The 22,222-nt window shown below is 37.0% G+C and overlaps 1 protein-coding gene across 7 annotated transcripts; it reads right to left on the reverse strand.

The window, feature by feature from the left end:
* Nucleotides 1–196: 196 nt before the first annotated feature.
* Nucleotides 197–20,589, reverse strand: Mlp84B (Muscle LIM protein at 84B). 7 transcript variants are annotated; one of them, XM_012377215.2, is made up of 9 exons: nt 20,420–20,589; nt 15,066–15,187; nt 13,945–14,110; nt 9,796–9,925; nt 6,611–6,707; nt 5,957–6,041; nt 3,602–3,898; nt 2,624–2,944; nt 197–2,239 (listed from the first exon to the last, which is right to left on the reverse strand). In XM_012377215.2, the coding sequence occupies exons 2-9, from the start codon at nt 15,178–15,180 to the stop codon at nt 1,963–1,965; spliced, it is 1,488 nt and encodes a 495-aa protein (XP_012232638.1). In that variant the 5' UTR covers nt 15,181–15,187; nt 20,420–20,589; the 3' UTR covers nt 197–1,962. The 7 variants fall into 7 exon arrangements, 6 of the variants coding, with proteins under 6 accessions (XP_012232638.1, XP_012232637.1, XP_012232639.1 ...); XM_012377214.2 differs by lacking the exons at nt 5,957–6,041; nt 6,611–6,707 and adding exons at nt 5,770–5,857; nt 7,560–7,656; XM_012377216.2 differs by lacking the exon at nt 6,611–6,707 and adding an exon at nt 7,560–7,656.
* Nucleotides 20,590–22,222: the final 1,633 nt, after the last annotated feature.

The following is a 22,222-nucleotide window of genomic DNA, read 5'->3' on the forward strand; positions in this document are numbered from 1 at the left end:
AGATATACATATCGCAAGAAAGTGACACAAGACAAAAATATAAAATTTAGGAGATTGTTTCTGATTGAAGGCCGATGTATTTAGAACACAATCCGAATAATACGAAAAAATTTCGACTTGTGTCACTTTTTTTGCATTAAGAATTTCAAATTAATTAATTACCTGCATTCATTCGGGTAAAGAAAATTGTCCAGAATTCCAAGTATACCTTTATTGAAAATCATAATTAAATTAGTTTCTCGTCTTAGTCGTCGGTTACATCGTTGCTGCTGGTCGTGGCCCGGTTATATAGATTTTTATTCGTATTTATTCATTTATATCGTCCGCGGATATTCGCGCCGCAGTTAATCAGATGATAAGTTATTACGCTGTAATTTTTATCTTCGAATTAAAAATTGTTTAGCGAAGAAATAGAGAGAGAGCACTCCATAATAATGTTCTCGCGATTGTCGCTGCATAATTTTGATTTGCCGCGCGAAATAGTTAAAAAGCTCTGCATTTTTCATGCATTCTATTTCGCAAGCTAATGTGTGAAATCGAAAAGTATTATTTAAAAGTTTTAGGAGAAAATTATTATTATCTGTTGACGATTTCCCTCGCCATCGGATCAAAGTGCATTTTTTATTTACTGAAAGAATCTTCGCCTTGAACTTTGTTGTGTAATTTTTTAAAGCACTTTTCAAATTTCTACTTATTTCGATGAATTTAGTTAAAATTAAATAGTCATTCAAATTCAGGTGATAGTAAATATAGAGTTTTTAATTTATCTCGAATATCCGTAAAACAAATTTTGTCCAACAAGAAATAAATAGAAATTTAGAGATTAGAAATTATGAAGAAAGGTTCCACCTTCCTTTTTCTCGAAAAAAAATTGAAAAAAAAAAGTTTAAACAACAATTTTGGTCAACATATAAATTCAGAAAGATTTGCAAATATTTTTTTAGTAGTTTTCAAATATTTTCTCAAAATCTCGCGGATCGATTTTCACAGTCGTAATCTCCAATTTCCTGAAAAAAATAAAAATAAAAAAGGAATAAAAGTTTCGTACGTTCGTAATCGCTCGTCATTAATCGTTTGCGCGTAGCGCAATCGTCATTGAAAATCGCGCAAACTGCTGCGAAATTTACATGGGAACGCAAGAGAATCGCCAAACATCCCGCGAGTAAAATCACTTGCAGTTTGACTCGCACGAGGTGCTAACTCATAAATCTCATGAAATTTTCACAGCAATCCGTGCAACTATCGTAACGATGGGACGAGAATGAAATCTAATTGATTGCAGGAATAAGTCCACATACCGCCGATAATTTGCAATAAGTTGATAATATGATATAATAGATAAAGTGTCGTTCTAATGATGTTACTTTCTCCTTTACAAGATTTGAAATTTTAAAGTTAAAGTAAGTTTCAGAGTAGACGTCTTTAAAAAGTAAATGTACTCATTAAGCCTATTAATCAGCACACTCGGGTACTTTTTCTTCTTAAATTTCCACAATTTTCCTATTTCTTTAATATCAAAGCTGCGTATGTTTCAGGAACGAAGGGAAATAGAATTGCATTCTTGTTAAAACGACATCTTCAAACTTGTGTCCCTGTTCGTACATTACGGATAAATGAATTATTAATTGAATAATTAATTCACTCGTAATACGATCAATGCGCAATCCCGCATCGCAATAAATTATCAGCAGTCCGCGGCGATTTATCCGTGCGCGCGTTCGATCTCCATCAATCAGACATCATCATTCTCCGCTACGGCGCCGTTCGCAAATAATGGAAGCGTAGTCATCGACATTATCGAATCGTCGTAAGCTAGGAAAGGAGAAATCGAGATTCCCGGAGCAGCGCGTTCGTCTGTCGTCGGATATACAGTCAGACGCCTCTATATATAGATGTATTTACATTAATATATAAGACTGGATCGAAGGTTTCCTCGAGCGGCGTGTAAAAGTGGCCCGCCGATTAGGCCATCGTGAGGGTGCCCGCGCCAATTCCGAAGCCCACGCCCTTAGGCCCGAAGTTTCGGCTGTAGCAGCTTCGACAGTAAATATCCCCGTCCGGGCCGTCGTTCAGGTTCGTCGAATCTAAGGAACGATGACACTCGCCGCAGCTGAAGCATCGCTTGTGCCATACGCGATTCTTCGAGATCATCTGCTCGGCGGCGTATACCGGATAGCCGCAGCGCGAGCAGCCGTGTCCGTCGTTTCGCTTTTGGCCAACCTGAGGCTTGGAGTCGATGCTGTGGAAAAAAAAACAACATTATCTAGGAATCTGATTATAAAATTGTAAATGACAGATTCATCGATTTTTAAACGCTCTTGCAGATAAAAGTAAAATATTTTGATGCTATTGTAAACGAAATCTAATGCTCTCTATCGAATAAGCACACATATTTAATTATTATATGCAAATAATTTATTTTTCACACGATTACTTAGTTGTTCAATGCCAATTTTAATCCGAAATGGATAGAGAAAGAGAGAGAGAGAGAGAGAGAGATTATCAACATCGCTATCAATCATCAAAGTTTCCGCGATAACAAACTTTCGCAATGCCGTATTTCGCATCATGTTTCAGACGTGCAGAAACTAATTACTCTCGGGTATTGTTAAAATACACTTACTATGAGGGAGCATGATCTCCATTCGTTGAGACGAGAGTCGGTTTGTGGCCGAATCCGAAGCCTTTGGGCCCGAAGAGCTTTCCGTAGCACGAGCGGCAGTGGATTTCCTTGTCAGGGCCATCGCATGCCAGCATAGAATCCAGGGGTCGGTGACATTCGGCACAATTGAAGCACTTCTTGTGCCACATGGTGCCCTTGGCGAGCTGTTGTTCAGCGGCAAATACCATGCCACCGCAACGGGGGCAGCCCTGCCCAGCTGGCGCCTTGATCGAGGTCGTATCAGGATTATAATAAGGTCGACTGGCCGAAATTTCTTCCTCCCTGAAAATAATCAACGCAATTATAGTATAGTGTGCTGTTTCTGATTGACCGACTTTATTTTATTTACCTTTTATCCGCTAGAGATTTTTATTTTAATAATTTTATTTAAACCGAATAAGCAGTAATAAAATATGCAACAGGAAATGTATATATATATACACAGTTTTGAAATTCATAAATTTGAATTTAAATCTTAGTTTTATCTCCCGATTTTTGTATCTGCTAATTCTTTTATACACCTTATTTCTCGATTCATATCACAAAATGAAATCACGTAATCTATATATCACATTTATGTAGCATATTTTTCGACGAAATTCGTCTGAGATAAATTTCCCTTTATCTTCAATACGAATGCACTAAAAATATGTACATATTTCACATTTGCATAACAGAATCAGCCCTAAATTGATTCACAAATTTTCTCGATCTATTAGATAAAACATTTTTATGATTTTATTTAAATAATCAGTTTCAATAATATTCTATTTAAATCAACAATTTTGGCGATGTTATAAGATCATTGGAAATTCCCGGGCCTCCCGTTTAACACGCGTTTAGAGACTCGGCCGGAGCACGGTTATGTAAATCGAGTCGTATTTATAGCGACGGACGTAGCAGGGTTAAGTCCTAGATTCGACATCGGGCTCAACTTACGTGAGTCCGTCGGTTTGGAGGAATCCCGAGCCACATGCGAATCCGTATCCGTGCGGTCCCCACTTCTTCCCGTAGCACGTCTTGCAGTAGACGTCCCGGTCCGGGCCGTCGCAGGCGATGATCGAGTCCAGGGTCTTGGTGCAGTCACGGCACTTGTAGCACTTCCGGTGCCACTCACGACCCTTGGCGAGCACTTGCTCAGCGGCGAAGACGACACCACCGCAGCGAGGGCATCCCTTGCCGGGCGGGGCCTTGATTATTGCGGTGTCGATCACGGTGGTGCGTGGAGCTGCATCGCTGCATCGCATAGGATCACCCCGCGTTATCTCGGAACGTATTTGTTCGGCTGATATAGCCAATCGTTGAACCGTGCGAGTAGGGGAAAAGCGATTGATTTACTTGTCCATTATTTCATTGTTTTAGATAAATCGGGTGCATTTGGAATTTATACCAAAATGTAACGGAAAAATAGAACGATTTCCCGAAAAGAAATTTTTATTTTCCTCGCTTTTCTCTGCTATTTCTACGGCTCGTTCGTGCAATCACAAAAAAAAATGGAATTACATGCAAATAATAGGATGATTAATCATTGGCAATCGCTTGATAAGACATATAGAAGAGATACTGGAGTTCCGCAATGTTGCGTTTTTCGATCAATTTTTCATTAAAAAATATTGAAGTAAAAAGGATATAAAAATTACTAGAGATGCGTTAAACGGACAATGCACAATTGGTCGTAATTCAAATTAATAAAATTATAATATTATATATTTGTATGCAGCACCAAACCAAATCTCCGTTGCTCATAAAAACGTCAATAAGATCTAAGCTTCCGTGGTCGTAACAAGCGATTGCGAAATTTCACGGGGTCTCAAATGAATCACACATTACACAACTGTCCTTTTATTTAATAACGAAAGATGAGAGTTACGGATCAATTAACACACGTACTAATATATTAATGATACGATATCTAGTTGTAGAAGGTGTTAATAACGAATTAAATTCTACATGAATTTTGGTTTCGATCGTCATGTACATGCACAAGACCGTACAGACCATGTGGCAACAGGAATGTCGAATGTAAGTGGAAGAATCTCTGACGACTATAAACGTCCGCATAAGTATTCCTCAAAATGAGTTTCTCTGAGTCGTGATCATCACTGAGACATCACACTCGATATTCCGATACGATCGGCGGATTCGTGATGCCAGGGTAAGTAATAGCGCAAAGCGTTAAGGCGTCGGTCTATATATATACATATATGTATATATATGTATACTGTATGTACACGGACACACACAAACGCACGCGTACACAGAATGTCCCGGCGAAGGCGCGTTCTAGTGACAATTTTTTTGTATTCTTCGAGAAAGTCGAGATCAATTTTTCCTCAGCGAAAAATTCTTTTTTTTTTATTCAAACTTTTATATATTTCAAGCAAGTTTCGTGGAAAAATAATAAGAAGAAAATTTCTTACCAAATAAGATGTGAATTGTACATAAAATTGATAAAAGGATATATTTGTATACCAAGCTTTTACGAATAATTTTGTATCGAGAAGAAAAATGTTTTATTATAAAATATTTTATTTTTAATATAATAGTGTAAAGCAATCTATATATTTTTTAGTAGAAATACTTTGCAATAATATCTTTCAGTTTCGTGTAAAATTAGTTTTATATAACTGCCTCGCAAAAAATGGGGAACATTGTGTGTTCAGACGTTCAAAATTGAGGAATTTTTAAACTACTGAAACTCGGCGAAAAATAATCGCAGACATAAAATTGAAAAAGCATTTTAAAACTGGAAGTTTGTATTTTCACGTCTGAACGTCTCGACGCGGCGAACATCTCGAATAAAAGCATATTATTAATAACATTTAAAAAATATATATATATAAAATGTCATATGTACAAATATAAGACATTTATTTAGACAATTTTGCAGGTATAAGATATTTATTCGTTCAACTTCAAATTATAAAATGACGTTTTCCGTTCCAAAACAATGCAAAAACCAAAAAATAATAAATTTTTTGCGGAGGAAAAATCGGCAGCAGATTACTCAAAGATAAAATTGTCGCTACTCGCGCGCTGCTCTTATTCTAGACACCCTGTTTACTCGCGCGATATGATCGTGATGGCATAACTAAGGGGGCGCGTACCCCTCATCCTCAATATCGCACTGCAGCCCGATCCACATAACCCCGGCGTGGCCGATACCCCGCGGACCGAATTTCTTCGGATAGCAAGCTGTTAAGCAGACAAGCGCATCATATATAGTGAAAATGTAGAAGCCGAGGCGGGATTTCTTTTTCTCGCGTGCTTCCCGTCTCAGTCCCGAAAACCCACCCATTGGCATAGCAGTCGCTCTGCAGGGCGCCGCCACCCTGGCCGTAGCCATAACCCTTCGGTCCGAACCTCTTTCCGTAGCATACTGCAGACAATATCGATTAAAGATTTCACGTCGCCTAACGTTCTCTCGTGATGATGCTCTGCGACGAAGACATAATCGTACAGGTACGCTCATATGATTTCAGTATGTTTCAAATTTTTTCTACATTGTATAATATTGTTTTATCTAATATTAAATACAAGATTTTGAAAAACTTTAATCACAGTTTGAATAAGATTCTAATTATGCAATAATTATAAAATATATTAGAATTTTCTAACGCTTTTAGATAATATTTTTTTAGGATAATTATATGTTAATATAAAAATATTTCTTTCAATTTTTTCATTTTTTTTACATATAAAAGCTTAACCAGTTTTTTCAGATAGAAACTACTGAAATAAAATTAATTTTTAAGGAAACTAATCTTCTAAAAATATTTTAGTTATAATCAATATTTTTTTAATTGCAATTTTATTAAGAAAATGCATTATGTAACATCTGTGAAATTTATTTATTTTAGAAATATCAGCAAATTTATTAAATTTTAACATAGCATTGCATATCTTGTACGTTATATCTTCGTGCGCACGATGGTACCGTGTCCTCACCTTTGCAATAGATGTCCTTATCAGGACCTTCACAGCAGTTGACGGAATCTAATCTTTTGGAGCAGTTGGCACACTTAAAGCATTCCCTGTGCCATTGCTACACGAAACACAAAGGGTAGGTTAGTCACTGAAAGTTCCAGGGAGAGGTAAAAAAACGTTACCGCATAATATTGGTTGTTCATTTACACAATCCTTCAGGAGTGCAGACATTAAAAACTCCTTAAAGTCCGCCAAGATCTATTCCAGACAGCGGCTTGTGCAGATATGTATACACAGATATATAGCAGTGTATACATATACATAGAATGTATTTATGTAAATCTTTATTAGCGTTTGAAATTAGAATTAGACTTATTAAAAAAAGTGTTCTATTGTTTCTTCAGGAAAAGCAGATAAAGTAAAGATTTTTCCATAATCTTATAAACAAAAGGTACCTCTTGACATATTAGCATAATTAATAATGAATTTAAATATTTTAGAATCACCGCAAAGTGTTAATTTTTATAATATTATAAATATATATTTCTATTATAAATTTTAAAATACTGTAAAGTTGAAAAACTTCTCTTTTTTTATCACTTTCTTAAGACTTTTTTTAACAGATAGTTACGCGCTTAGATAATAAACGAGTGAGAAAAGAGGTGACGAAGTAATCGACGACCCTCTGCGACACTTCGCAGCCCTTGTTTTCGGGGGGCTGTTTCCTGGCGGCGAGGGGAGAGTTTCACAAACTGGTTTTAGTGGGCGACAACAATAAGAACGAACGAATTGAATCGGAAACGAATTGAGATCAACAGATAGATACGTTCTAGAGATCATGATCGTTCAACATATCAGAGCACAGAGTTTGTCAGTACGGATATCTGTGCAGCAAATCGAAAAAGAGTCAAAGAGTGGCAAGACCATAAAGAGGTGGGAGGGTAGTAGATTCTTTAAATTATAAAAATACCTCGACAGTATATCTCGCGGTCGGGACCATCGCAATGAAGCGTCGAATCCAGACTCCGGTGACACATTTTGCATTTGAAGCACTGTTTATGGTAAGCCTAATCACAAGAACGAGAATTGACCAAACGGCGATCTACTAGTCGGACGAGTCGCTTATCGATATCGTCGACGCAGTTCTTGGTGCCACGACGAATCGCCGGGTAGCCTATTTTAATTCTCGGAATGCTCTTAAGGGAAGCTTAGCGTTTCTTATTCTCGATATTTCAGCGGTGGGGTAAATTGAAGACTTCGAACTTAGAGGATGCATCCGCGTCGATGCAACGCTGAACGCAATCTTACGTCGAGAAACATGTCATAATATGTCCGTGCATAAATGATCGAAACACACAATACTGAATCATTATTAGTAATATTATTATTAACTGAATTATATCATTATTTTGCTATCTAAAAAAGAGATAATATCATATTGCTATATAGAAAATAATCATGTGCATGTCTATTTTAATAATAATTATACTTGCAAGAAGATACTTTTCGTATATATCTTTCGATATTATTAAACCACATATATTTTCTAATAAATTAATGTCAATTTAAATGTTTTTTGCAAAAAATCAACATTTACATCTCTTATCATATAACACATTCTAATATAACTTTATGCAATTCCTTCTTTTCAACCGCTTCAATATTTGAGATCTTATCGAGAAGAAATTTGCTTGATCATCTTTCGAAAGCAATTTGCTATAGTATTTAACTCTCGGAAAGACTTCTCGTTCCAAATTTTTACAGAGGAACGACACGCTTCTTCGTTCAAGAAGATGCGAGGGAGAATAGCGTAATCGAAGTTCTCGTGCGATCAAAGTAGCGATCTTAACGATACGCCGATGAGTCACGAACGACGAGGAAGATGGATTGTCGCCGGTATTTTCGCGTGCGAATTATACCAGATTGTCGGCCGGCAATTAGCCTCCATTTCTCTGGTTCTGAGCGGCGCTCCTTCTGGTAGCGAGCCATTTTATCGCCGGGTATCGGGCCGACTAAGATTGGCCGGCCAGTTGGTGCGTCGCCAAAGTTATCCTCTGACGAAACCACCGAGAAAGTTTCCGAGCTAGCACCAAGCGAGTTCTCCTCCCCCTCCTCCTCCCCTTCCTCCTCCTCCTCCTCTCTCTCTCCACCCCCGCTCTTCTCTCTTGCCGCTATTTTTTTCCTCACATTGTTATGAAATGGAGATTGGATAAGATTACGAAGACGCGCGCGACGCGACCCATCACTGCGCGCTGCATGCCGAATTTAGACGGGCGGCAAAAGCTTCGCGGCACGTGACCGCGCCGCTATGCCGCGGGGTATTTTGTAACCCGCGGCGCATTTTTGCCGCGGCGCGGTTTCCATCCAGATTTTCCGAAATACGCGTGAGTAAGCGCAGCGGAGAGGACGCCGATTGCGTCAATCTGTCTGTCGCCGCGTCAGCGGTCGATTTTATTGCTCGGCGTGCTAAATCGCGCTGCACCCCCGCGTGCCGCCTTCATACGTCGAAATATCCGCGATCCATATTCGAAGCCGGCCCACTCGCAGATACTATATCGCACACCTAGAATATAAGGTCGCGACTCGTAGAGTATTCATTAGAGAGCTATTTTTGACTCTTATTTTTTTGCTCGTACATAATAGATCAATTAAAGATTAATTTGTTAATTTCAATCAGTTAAAGCTTCAGTATAAGAATTTAAAAATCAAACTCCCACAGTTGTTTTCGTGTTAAAAATTATTTTAAAATGTGAGAATTATATAAATAATTTTTTCAGTTGCAAGTCTTGTTAGATCTGGAATATTTGCAGTCTATAAAATCAATCCTCGTCAATCTATTTCCATAGATAATAGTATCTATATATCGAATCAAGAGTTAACAGAAGAATTAGGTAAATTTATAACTGACTGAAATAGAGCGACTCTCCTTCATTCCCTAAATGCGAACGATCGGTCGAAGCACCAAGGTGAGAGATTTATCGTTGTACGCTTAACGCTAAATGCAGCCGTATCGTCTCATCGCATCACTGAACATTCAAATAATAAAATAATGTTTAATATTGAAGGAGTGAATATATGCGAATGGCAAATCTCAACAAAAAAAGTTACGCTACTTCGATAATTTTTAACTGATTATTCACGTTGTATCTCTGCCGCATTTAGTGTTAAATACACACGTCGTAAGGCCGATTGCTAAATAAACTCACCCTTCCTCGGGCCAACATCTGCTCGGCGGCATAAACGTACCCTCCGCAGCGAGGACATCCCTCTCCCTCGGGTGCCTTAGCGATGGCCCGCGGTTCGAGGATGGCGTTCGAACCCCGCGAAAGTTCGCCCCTAAAAATCCATGTGTATTAAAATCCATAAATCAACGAAGTTTATGTATATTATAATCAGATTTAAGCATCGGAAGCTCTCAAATACACCAACACACAGGAAACAGTCATCGAGAAGTGAAATTGAAGGTACACATAATATTAATAATTATAATGTCGAAATAAATGATCGGAATTTAACTCGAACAATTTAAATAGAATCTTCGAAATCATTTTTGGAAGCTTGTTTAAAGGAGCGTTGCAGAGACGTGTATGTGCAATCTAAGGGAGAAAATTAGGGAGAAAATAGAAACTGAAGTAAATTGAAGCTATATACGGGAGAAGTTTAAAATATTCATAAACAAGTGCGGAGAGGTGCTATTTAAGCAAGAATAATTATCACACATTCTTAATTACCAGACCAATTTCCATATCAAAGTTTATATCCCGCTAATTGTCAGCAAATTATTTTGCAGAGAACTATAAAAAAACAAGTGTGCAATTTGAGGGAAATAATTAAGATAAATACGACGATCCGTCAATTTCACATCTGAACATTACTCTCTAATCTACAGAGACAAACAACACTGCCAAACTTGGAAAATATCGCACTCCGACGTACAGAATCAGGAAACGATCGGGCACGTTGTGCAAGAAGGAATCAGGACCAAAAAGTCGATAAATTATTTTAAAAGGGTGCGCAAAAATTGTTAACATCATCATGTTACAAATAATAGGAGAGGTGAACTACATGGAAATATTCATAATACAATATTAATGTGGAAAGATGCTTACTTTTATTACTTAATAATTAATGCTCGTCAAATTTATTTGCTTGACCAATCTTTCAGAAGCAACAATTTTCAATGTAATCCAATGTATCAATATAGTACGAATATATTGATCTCATCTAAAAATCTTCCACACTCCAAATTAAGCTCCGAAAAAATTCTTATGCGAAGTTAAAATCTTTGTTCCAACTTTCTTCAATTCCTTCTTGCGAGATGTTCGTCTTTCATTTAAAATAACGAAAAAAAAAAAAAACATTTTCGTCGGACGTGTGATAGTGTCGGCAAATAACATAAACATAAGTACATCCAATATCGCGGGTTAGCTTGTTAGGCGTGTGTTAGTCAATGTGTTAGTGTAAATTTTCCCCTTTGCAACCACGGCACGTGGCTTCCGCCGAGCCCCGAGAGAGGAGAGCCGAGAAGCAAATCGCACGTAATACGGTATAATCGAAACATGTACAAAAAAAGAGATAAAGAGAAACAGAGAAAGTGAGAGAGAGAGAGAGAGAGAGAGAGAGATATATATAACTAGAGAGAGAAAGAGAGTGGAGAGGGAAAAATACAGAAGTGCCACCGTGTCGGGTACAGCACGGGAGAATCTGCGCGTTTGCACGCACACATCCGTACCGTGAGGTGAAATATCATCGACATAGTGAGGTGACATGATCATGCTGTCCTCCTTGTAACACGACAATTGCGCCGCTGAGATAGGTTTTATATTACGGTAAAGTGGCGTGTGCGCAGAGTGGAGGAGGGAGAACACGTAAACGATGCAGGTGCACATGCACTTATCACGATTGGTTGCTGGGGTTACACGAACGGTCCAAAAGCGAAGTGTGCTTGATTGCTGTGTCTCAAGTTTAATAAAAAAAAAAAAAGACAAAAATACATGGAAAGACATAAAGAACGTAACGAGTGTCACATAGATTTCCGGCCGAACTCTCTTTTATCTACGGATTCTTCGATCGATTTTTAGGTCGGTTTGCAATTCGGGGAGTTCAATGTCTTTCCGGCTGTTCAAAATTTCGAAGTTAAGCGCACAAGAATCTGAAATTTTTAACAAATTTGTAGCTCTAGCTATGAATTAAAGCTACATTATCTAGTTATGTATGCTATAATCATCACATATCTTACAAACACTTTTTCTCACACAGAAATAAACAACATTATGAAAAACCGTACATAAAAGACAGCCTAAGGAAATCTGAAGCATCTACGAATCTCTACGTAGGACGTGTAGAAAGACAGAATATAAGAAACAAAGTATATAATACATATGCACCAGACTGTGGACACGCTTCGCCCTACGAAACCAAGAACGTCGCCAACAAGTGTCAAAGCTCCTCTCAACGACGCACAGTCATTGCATCGTAATATTGTCTCGCTAACAAGAGCACGGTGTTGATCGCCGTTACCTCATTGTGTCGACGCAGTACGCGAATACATTAACACGCACGCGGGCACGCACGCACGCGCCAGCACCCACGCAATAGTTAAGGTGTTAGCGAGATTACAGGATTAGAGGTGGTGCGAGAGAGGCCATGCAGGAGAGCTACGTGTGTATGTAAAAGCTACAAAAAAGAAAAAGAAGCTGCTTCGTCACGCGGCGAAAGAGAAAAAAAAGAGGGAGATATAGCGAGAGAGAAAGAGACAGCGAGATAGAGAGAGAGAGACAGAGGCGCAATTTGACTCGATGCTCACCATTCTTGTACTCGGTATTTTCTCTTTATCACGCAGCTCGTACTATGTGATAAAGTGACAACGGTATATCATTCAATGGTTGCCTCCGGTTGGCTCGTGCTCGGCGGGGCTGGCGGGAGCGGGGTGTGTCGTGTGTTTCTTTTCTCTTATTTTTCAATTTTCCGTTACTTTCATTTTTATCATTTCTTTCTTTAACTTTCAGCTTTGCTCCCTTTCTTGGCGAAAAGAGCCTGAAGAGAGGGCACGAGAAGCCGAGCGGATTTTCGTACGCAAAGGCTCGACGTCGTAGACAAAAGTGGTAATGTGTGGTGGTAAATGCACGCTTCAACAGTGCACACTCTACTTTGGTGGATTCACAGAAGTAGAGTCGCGCAGTCGTTTCAGTTTCAGTCAAAGTTACAGTCACCATAGTTGACAAACGGCATCAATCTCGATAATTTCGGGGGGCAACGCGCGGAAAAAGAAATTATTCAAAACAAATTAAGCGCTCAGAGTTCGACGCGTCGAATTTATTCCGGCTTTGACGCCTGCATTTAATTTACACCGGCGATACACCGTAACTTTGATTGAGGCCAGCTCCGCGACTCCACTTCGCGCCTCTCAAAGAGACATTCGTTATGCACGTCATTTGCACAATTGATCTATTTACACACTGAAAGGTAAGAGGGAGACGTGTGTTATTCGTTAATGAAAGACACCGCTTGGTTGTTTTGTTTTCAGTTTTATCTTTCCCTTTTTTCCATTTTTAATGGCATTTATTACAGATGGTACAAATGATCCTACAAACTAGCGTATATATTCGCATAGAAGAAGAAGAAACACAGAAGAAACAAGGAAAAAAAAGAAAAAAAAAAAGGACAATTTGATCGATCGAGCGCGACGACGCCGGTCGGCCGCGCCGAATTAGGAAAAACGGATTCGGCGAGAGGAGAGGGATTGGTCTAATTCGGACATCATTCACATGACGATGATGCGAGGGAAAGGCGGGGACAAGTGAGAACGGGTTTCTCGAAGAGGACGGAGAAACGAGATGACATGCTCGCCTACGCTACTGCGATGACGGATTTCAAAAGGTGAAAACAGAATTTAGTCCTGGAGGACCGTCTAGATGCAACTATCGGGACACAAAGGACCGTCTAGATCTAACATCACGAGAGGCAAAAGTAAAACACCAGGATCGAAACGAGAACTTTCTCTTCGTCAAGCTTCGAGAATTCAGAAGAGAAGAACGGGAGCGCGTGGGAAAAAACGCGGGTTTCACTGTGTCAAACACGTGTACGCAGACGCATGCTCTCCGGCTTCCTGGTGGAATTCGCGCGGCCTTCTTCCGAGCTGGACGCGATCGACCAAAAGGAGAATCATGCTGACGACGGTTGATCGGTCGGCGGTTTTTCAGTTTCGCGCATATGACAGAGAACGTGGAAGAGAAGTGAGGGAAACGGGAGATACTTCCGTTGTGTGGATTCCGCGTTGGGGCAATGCTACTTGGGAACGAAAGGAGGGGGGGATGTCGGGGATGTCGTTGTTGCGCGACGGCAGGTGCACTCACTCGCTCTTCGCTTGAAGATGCTCGCCTTGATCCATGGACAGGCAGCCAGCTCCGCCGCCGAAGCCGTAGCCCTTAGGGCCGAACTTGCGGGCGTGGCAGACTTTGCAGAACAGCTCGCCCTCGTGCTCGGAGCAGTTTGTCGAGTCGAGCAGTTTGCTGCAAAGACCTGCAACACACGGTCGTCGCACGTTCGTTCGAGATTACGGTGCTTCCTGCTGGATGTGCGCGCGCGAGAATCGATGCGCGATTCTTCAGGCACGATTGGGGTACGAATGTTGTCCCAATACATCTGATAAAATCGCTAACCGCTTTATCGACGAATGCAGAGGAATTGCTTGTTGAAAATATTTGTAAGAGTATTGCGTATATTTTTTATAGGAAAATAAATGATTTTTTGTTAATATGCAATTCAATATTCAAAGATATACACTGACGATCGCAAAATAACGTCAATTCCCTTACTCTTTGAAATATATTTCACAATTTTTATTCTAGAAATAGATTTTATGCATGTCTTGAGTCTTTTCAAGACGCAATGCTTAACACTGAAATTACTCTTGCACGTGAATTATTCACTTCGGTCATTGCTCCCGGAAACATTTCCGGACAGGCATCAATTGATTTTTGGCCAACACGCGGGCCCGGTTACAGTCGCGACAGACTATGTGAGCATGAAATTTATTTTAGATCAGACTAAGAATAGAAGACTCGATAATGCCTTCCGTAATGGAAATATTCAGTCACGTTCTTACAGAATACAATTTTCAGACAAGCCTTAAATTTACCAGATTTTAAGTAATTTGTAGTAGTTGTGTTTTCGCGCGCGCGTGTGTGTGTGTGTGTGTGTGTGTGTATGTGTACATAAAAGCTGCAGGTTTTAAAACTTATATTAATCTTATTTTTGATTGCAAATCGAATTTGAAGATCTCAAAAAATCAATTTTGCTGAACTGTTTAGTTAAAAAAAAAGATTGTCATAAAGGCTTATTTAATTCATTTAGCTTTTATTATAACTTTTAGAAATATTTCTGCTAGATTCATTTATTGTATTTTAATAAGAAAACACTTGTTTATATTCTGTTATTGTCTGTTTGTTCCCATATTATGAAATTATTTACTCACCGCACTTGAAGCACATTTTGTGCCATTTCAGTCCACCGGCAACTCGCTCTTCCGCAGCATAGACGGACTTGCCGCATTTAGGGCATTTTGGATGTTCCACGGGCTTGAAAGGCATTTTTATACTGCAACAAAAAAGAGCTTGGTTATTGCGTGTACCATGTTGCACTTATACTAATTATGTCTCGCAAAATTATTCATTTTTACGTCACTTGATAGTTTTAAGAAATTATTTTTGTGGAAATTATTATTGTTTTGCGTAGGTTATGGCAAAAAACAGTTTAACAAGAAAAATTAATAATTAAAAAAATAATAAAAAAACCATTATTTTATTTTGTAGGAAGGATCTCGTTGGAATCAAAATAAAAGCATTATCATACATTTGCAAAGACACGTTGTCCAAATAGAAACACGTAATTTTCGAATCTAAAATTTACGAGAGCAAAATCGAATCAAACGTCTTTATTAATAACGAGAGGAATCATCGGTACGGTAACCCATCTCAGTTACCTAACAGCCGCTTACGAGGACGTAAACAATCCAAGTTTCCGTCTGACTCGTCGGCAACCAATTCTATTTCTGTGGCAAATGTAAGACGTGCACCCAATTGAGTAAGTGGAAGGATGGAGGTGTGGAAAGGAGGAAGAGAAAAGTATATCGTGCACAGCATCAGGGCATCGAACAGATTTACGACGGCTATTATGTGAATAGGAATAGCTATCTTTCGGCTTTGTATCAAAATATTTCAATAGTAGCGTCGTATATATAATATTGCAAATTTTTTTAAAGCCAAAATTTTGCGGTTGTTTAAATCTCTGATTTTGTGAGTTACAAAAGTTAAAAAAGAGTTTCGATGAAATAAGATAATGCAAAAAATACATAAATTATAAGATTTTATCTTGTAATACATGTTACTTTTAAATAGATATATCGTCATTTTTTTATAACTAATAATATAATAATACAAATTTAAAAAATCGTATTCTGAAATCATAGCTTTTTGAATTATGAAAACGCGATGTTCCATATCTTGATTCAGAATCATGTTTTCCTAATTTTTTAATACATATAAGTAATAGAATTAATTTCACCATATTAATGATATAAAATAAAATGTCAGTGATATATCTTTTTAAGATTTATCTAGAAAAAAATATAAAAAGATTTATTTCTACGTATCCAAGCTTTGAAAGAAAATATCATAATTTAAAACATTAGATATTTATCGATAAGTATTTATTATTTGATTAATTATTAATAGCTTTAATCGCCGATAAATATGACGGAACAAATCTCTGATTAATTAAAATACATAGATGTTTACGGCCGACATTATTGCTACGGAAAATGCGGAAACAAATAGCGAATGATTGACACGCATGCTGCAACGAGATAGTAATGATATCTGGCATGAATATTAAGTGGGCGTAGTAGCGTTTGGCAGCGCTGATAGTTAATTGTATATTTGTAACAACAATATTTTGCACAGTAGCAGCAGTAGTAGTAAGTAGAATTATAGGCGACAATGTAGTAGATAATAAAATGCTTGGCAATGGAGATATGCGGATGTGATGCATTGCCTTAACACAACAATAATATGCCGTGGAAGCGATAAATATAAAAAGATAATAAAAATTAATGCTCGGCAATAAAGAAAGAAAATCGCGTCTTTCAGGTGTCTTTAAGATTTGCGTGTCGTCCGGGTATCCTAGCTGTTACTGTCGGAGATCAATCTGTTAAAAATATCTGAATGCTTTGCTCGTCCTTTTGTAAAAATTGATTTCAACTTGTATCGAGTATGCACCCCGTCGCGGCACAATTAGCGCTTTTACGGCTGTACAAATACGTTCCGTTACTACTGACAGCGGTGGCACGCTAGTAGTAGTAGCAGCGGTAATAGCGGCAGAAACAGTGGTAACAGACAGTACGCGCGAATCGGCAGGAGAAAGAGAGAGAGCAGGTCAGGCTATATCCGTGCAGACGCGCGTGCAGGCGAGTCTGCGAAACCGTATTAGGGAAGGTGCTAGGTTCTCCACGGTGGCGGTCTCTCTCTCTCTCTCTCTCTGTCTCTCTTCTCGTTACCCCTACCATTTAATCGCACGCATATTCGTGGACGTATGGAATGCGTGGTAACTTAACTCGCGAGTCCTGCCACGCGATGGAATCGCAAAGCGCCCCTACATGTCGAATTGTTATTACGTCACACGCGAGAATTATGAAAATCAAGATCTACATTAATTAAAAATTTATAACACTAGTTTCATATATTTTCTATCTTCGATTCGATATCATACACCTCACAAATATGAAAACTTTATGTTGCAGAATTACACTAAATGCAATTTTAGATATATGTTATTGCCGCCGAAATGTTAAAGCGCTAAACTTGAATTTTATAGCTTATATGTACGTTATTGTTGTTAAAAGCGACGTGTATTGATCAATAAATTGCAATTTTCAGTTTTCAGATACTGGTATTAAATTGTTGAAAATAAATAATGATTTAAGAACATTGCGCAATATATTGACAAGAACTATAATTAACATGGAAGTACAATAATGAAATGAAACGGCCAAGGATGCATAATTGTAGCATGCGATGTGGTAAATGTTGGCACTAATAAACGTGTGAATCACCGATCTGGCAATTATCAGAAACATTAATTTTGCAAAACACTTGAATTTCCTATTCGCGACAAAGAAGGTAATTTACCAAGTAAAAGTATAGTTATCGCAAAATATGCACGAATCTTTTAGCTTACACGATTTCCAAAGAATTTTGCGAAAGATTGCGCCATGTATTTATTTGATATATTTTCATCAATATTTTTGCAAAATACACAAGAGATGGTATATAAATGTTTTATGCTTGATGTACATTGATTATATGTTTAAAGTTTAACTATTTAAATTATTTATCAATTATTTAAAAAAATTTTTATTTGGCTAGAACGTTGCATATGCAATTAGTTATTTTATTTATTAAATATAATTATTATTTTGCATTTTATAATAATTTATTAACGATTACTACTATCGATCAATCATTTTTAAAAGAGGTGGCGATTTTAGTATGATTTGTCGCAATCAAGACAAATAATTCTTCGCGATAAATGGTGGTTTAATGTTTTCGCGGAAATCTGGAAATACGATCGCGGCATCGTATTTCGTTGCCTCATAAATTACATCTGGATAGTATAAGCAAGCACGAACCACGGATAAAACCAGAATCCTAAAATTAGGTCATCCCGTAAAGAAATCCTGACACTCGCCTAATGATTCGCACGGTTTATAATTATGTCGTCGGATATAATGAAACGTATGTAATATGATATTCTATCTGCAACACGGCCTGGATAGAAGAATCAAAACATGTGTCATCGTAATGAGAATTCATTTCTCTAAATCTGCATTCACACATTTCAGATTTTAATCTATTAGATAATATTTAAATTATTCATGAAAATTGAAGAAATTAAATTTCTTTTTCTTATTCTTACGAGATTAATGACATATTCTTAAATATCGCGAACTCTAATCGCATTTACCGTATAATTATTTAAGTAACAGTCTTTTAATGCATTTACTCGGAAATCCACACGTTCTAATCTAGATTCGCGTGCAATTATTCAACTATCAGCTTACAAATAATGTTATAGTAATTTTACGAAATAAGCATCAAGATTATTCAATTAATTATGTTCTCTTAACATAATAATGATATTTCCTTCAATTTATTTGATAACATAATTTGATTGGTGCCGTCACTCGACGCGAGACTGAGTTTCGGTAACTAATAATAGTGAGGAAAAGACGTGCGTATTTTTAAAATTAACGAGGCTGGTAACTCAGATATGCGTGATAATAATAACTTTTCTGACAGTAAGACACTTGATTTTATTTTGTGTGAAATTTTATCGTACATTATTAAATATTGCAAACATATTATTTATAATCTATCCAACAAGTTCAACGTTTGAATGCAAAATAATGCAAATAAATTTAATTGGAATCTGAAATTTATTTATTATAAAATAATATTTATTTATTTATTATAAAATAAAATTTATTTATTATAAAATGATATTTCATGTGCTAACTTTATAGCAAAATTTAACGTTTTTGTATATTCTTATTTTTCTGTTCTTTTCGATATTCAATACTCGATAACCAGACGGTTCGTCTAATAAATTTTATTAATATTTCGAACTGCTAATTATAATATAATGTAGAATCTATGTTCAGCGATTACGACTCTATTTTAATATCTTCATACGAGATTAGATCTTAAAGACATTAGATTTTCCATCATCTGTATCCATCCTAGACAGCACAGACATCTTTTACCCTGTCCATCTATATGGCGTCAATTAATATTTAACTCTGTTAGCTAAATCTTCCTCTTTTACCTACGTTATTAAATAAGACTACAAGATGTTTTATTTTAAATTTGAAATTGGCTTATCTTTCAAATTCTTCAATGTATAAAATCGTAGCAAAATCTTTATCAGCAAGACTTGATTTATTAAAAAATCAAAAATTTTTTTATACAATTATTCTTTTCTCTTAGGTTAGGTTCCAAAACGTCCTTTTCGAGGAAAATTTTACTCGAAATATTTAGTACACATAACGTATGCTATATTATATCGAGTAAAATTTTCCTCGGAGAGGACATTTTGGAACCTAACGACGTAACGTTAACAAGTAGAAAAATGCGCGAATTTGGTACAAAACACCTTGTATAATGTAAACATAGTACCGGTTTGCTAATTAGTTGCTAATTAATTCAGACTGTCCAATAAGATATCAATTTGGTCGGAGGAGACCAGCATTCTACTTAGCAACGAAACTAAATTGGCATAGTGTCAACAATTAATAATAATTCTGTACAGGCCAATCACAAACTCTGTTGTAAGAACCGATACAAGTTTTATGAACTACATAAGTTGACAAATTTTAATTCTGATAATTCAAATACTTTTAAGAGGCTGTTACTTGATTGCGAATTAGAAATTTCGCAGGTTATCAGCAAATGAAATTCACCCAAGCAGCACATGCGTTCAAGGATCTTAATGTACATCTCTCACGAGCACCATGCGAATTTCAGTATTTCACGGGAAGAAAAGCCACGAGGAAAACAGACAAATCACGGGGCTGAGATAAATCACGCTCGCAATTCTACGTGCACTTCGTCGAGCAGTACAAGTGACGATGTTTGTGTATCGTCGTCGGTATCGTCGGCGTTCGGCATCGATCGATGCCGGTTAAAAAGTATCGTCATCGGTGGCATTAAGTGTCTGAGAGTAGCAGTGATAGTACGTATATATTCGCGACACACTTATTATCTGAATACTCACCACTAATCGATCGTAGTCGCGCGAGAAAAAAAGAGAAAGACGGAGAGATGGAGAGATGGAGTGAGAGAGAGAGAGAGAGAGAGAGGAAAATTCGAGTAAGTGGATTACAAAACACCGAACACTCTACACCGCACTAATACTGGATTCGAATGACTGTGCTCGCGTCGGGAACGTCCTAGTCATAGCTCCCTAGGCTTTGCACACGGCACGTGTGCATCGGGAACGTCAGTACTGTTGACGACGACGACGCTGCACCGGTGGCGGCGACGAGCAACAGTGGACGTCGAAGGGCGGTAAGCAATCTTCAAAGTAAGATTTCGCAGTATCAAAGTAAGATTTAGGTCTTTAAGCTACGGAATGTGTTCATCGTTTGTGTGAGACTTGTCTTCACGCTTCAAAGTCTCTTTGCCTAGAAGAGTGATTTTTGATAATACAGTGCTTTGATCCATTTCACTCTCGACTTTTGTCTGTCAAGTTTCGACGGCTATTTACCGTTTATGAATCTACAAGTCTTTATCTTTTTTTTCCAATTTTTAAGAAAATAAATTTTTATAATCTTTTATTTTTTAATGTCGCTTGATTTTTTCCGACCGCTTTCGTCAGCTGTTATTTTATTATGTCTTTTTGATTGCTGTTTAATGAAATTGTTTATTCAGACTTATAAATTTTTCAACTATTATATCTTTTATCTTAACATTCGTATTACGTATTTTTTAAGATAAACTAAAGCAATTTAACTTTTGCTTCGTGTAGGCTTATTTTTTTTTTTAGAAAAGTCTTCGAATACTCTTATAAATGAAATATTATTTGTACACTTTCTTCTCTTAGTTATTTCATCTTATTTTATTTTTATAATTTTCTCTACGATACTTTATTTTTTTGCAAATGTAAAATTGAAATTAAATAATATTATTCCTACTCAAACAAAAATTCATCGTTTATTTGAACTACTATCTCTATATTTTTTTATGAAATCTACAATTTTTAAAAATAGTTACAAAGAGAAAGAAGAGGAGGGAGAGAAAGAGAAAACTTGGTAAAACATAAGTGTAAGACAGAGAACGTAAACAAATAAATTTCGGAAAGTAAATATATATCAAAACTTCAAAGTACCAGCGTCGTTATAAAGGAAAAATGTATACGTTACATGTGTATTCAGAGACTCAGGATATTTATTCATATACATATCTTTGGTTCATGGTATGACAATGGTTGCATAAACTGTAAAATTGATGCAAAGATCTATATATTATATCTCGATAGCTTGCATATTACTGAACTCTCGACATACTGAACATGATCTGTCTACCAAAAGAAACAACAGAAGTGCCTCGCAGTCTAGCGGGTGACATATATGCTGCAGATTAGTGTTACCTTATATTCGTCCGCGGTAATAATAAAAGTGTGAATCATTGCTGAGATTATCACTCTTATTTAAATAGGATCGACACGATAAAAGTAATTTAATCAAAGATTTCTGTAGCACGTAGATCAATCAGCAATTGCTATATTGATTCTAAACTACAAATTTGTACCAAAAAAATCGAAATTTTTTAGTTTAAGTATTAAGTACTTCTCGAAATTTAACATATATAAAAATAAACATTGTTTATTTTAATTAAATAACGAAAAATAAAATAAAATCTTGGAATCTAAAATTTTTAACGAGAAATTTTTGTCCCATGTATGTTATATCTGTAGTCTATAAAAAATTACAGACGTATCATATTTAAAATAGAATGTCATATATATTTGTGGGTTGGGGAAGTGATGACTACATAAAGGTACACGTTCGACCCACTT

Source organism: Linepithema humile, chromosome 5 (assembly GCF_040581485.1).
Source record: "Linepithema humile isolate Giens D197 chromosome 5, Lhum_UNIL_v1.0, whole genome shotgun sequence".
NCBI lineage: Eukaryota > Metazoa > Arthropoda > Insecta > Hymenoptera > Formicidae > Linepithema > Linepithema humile.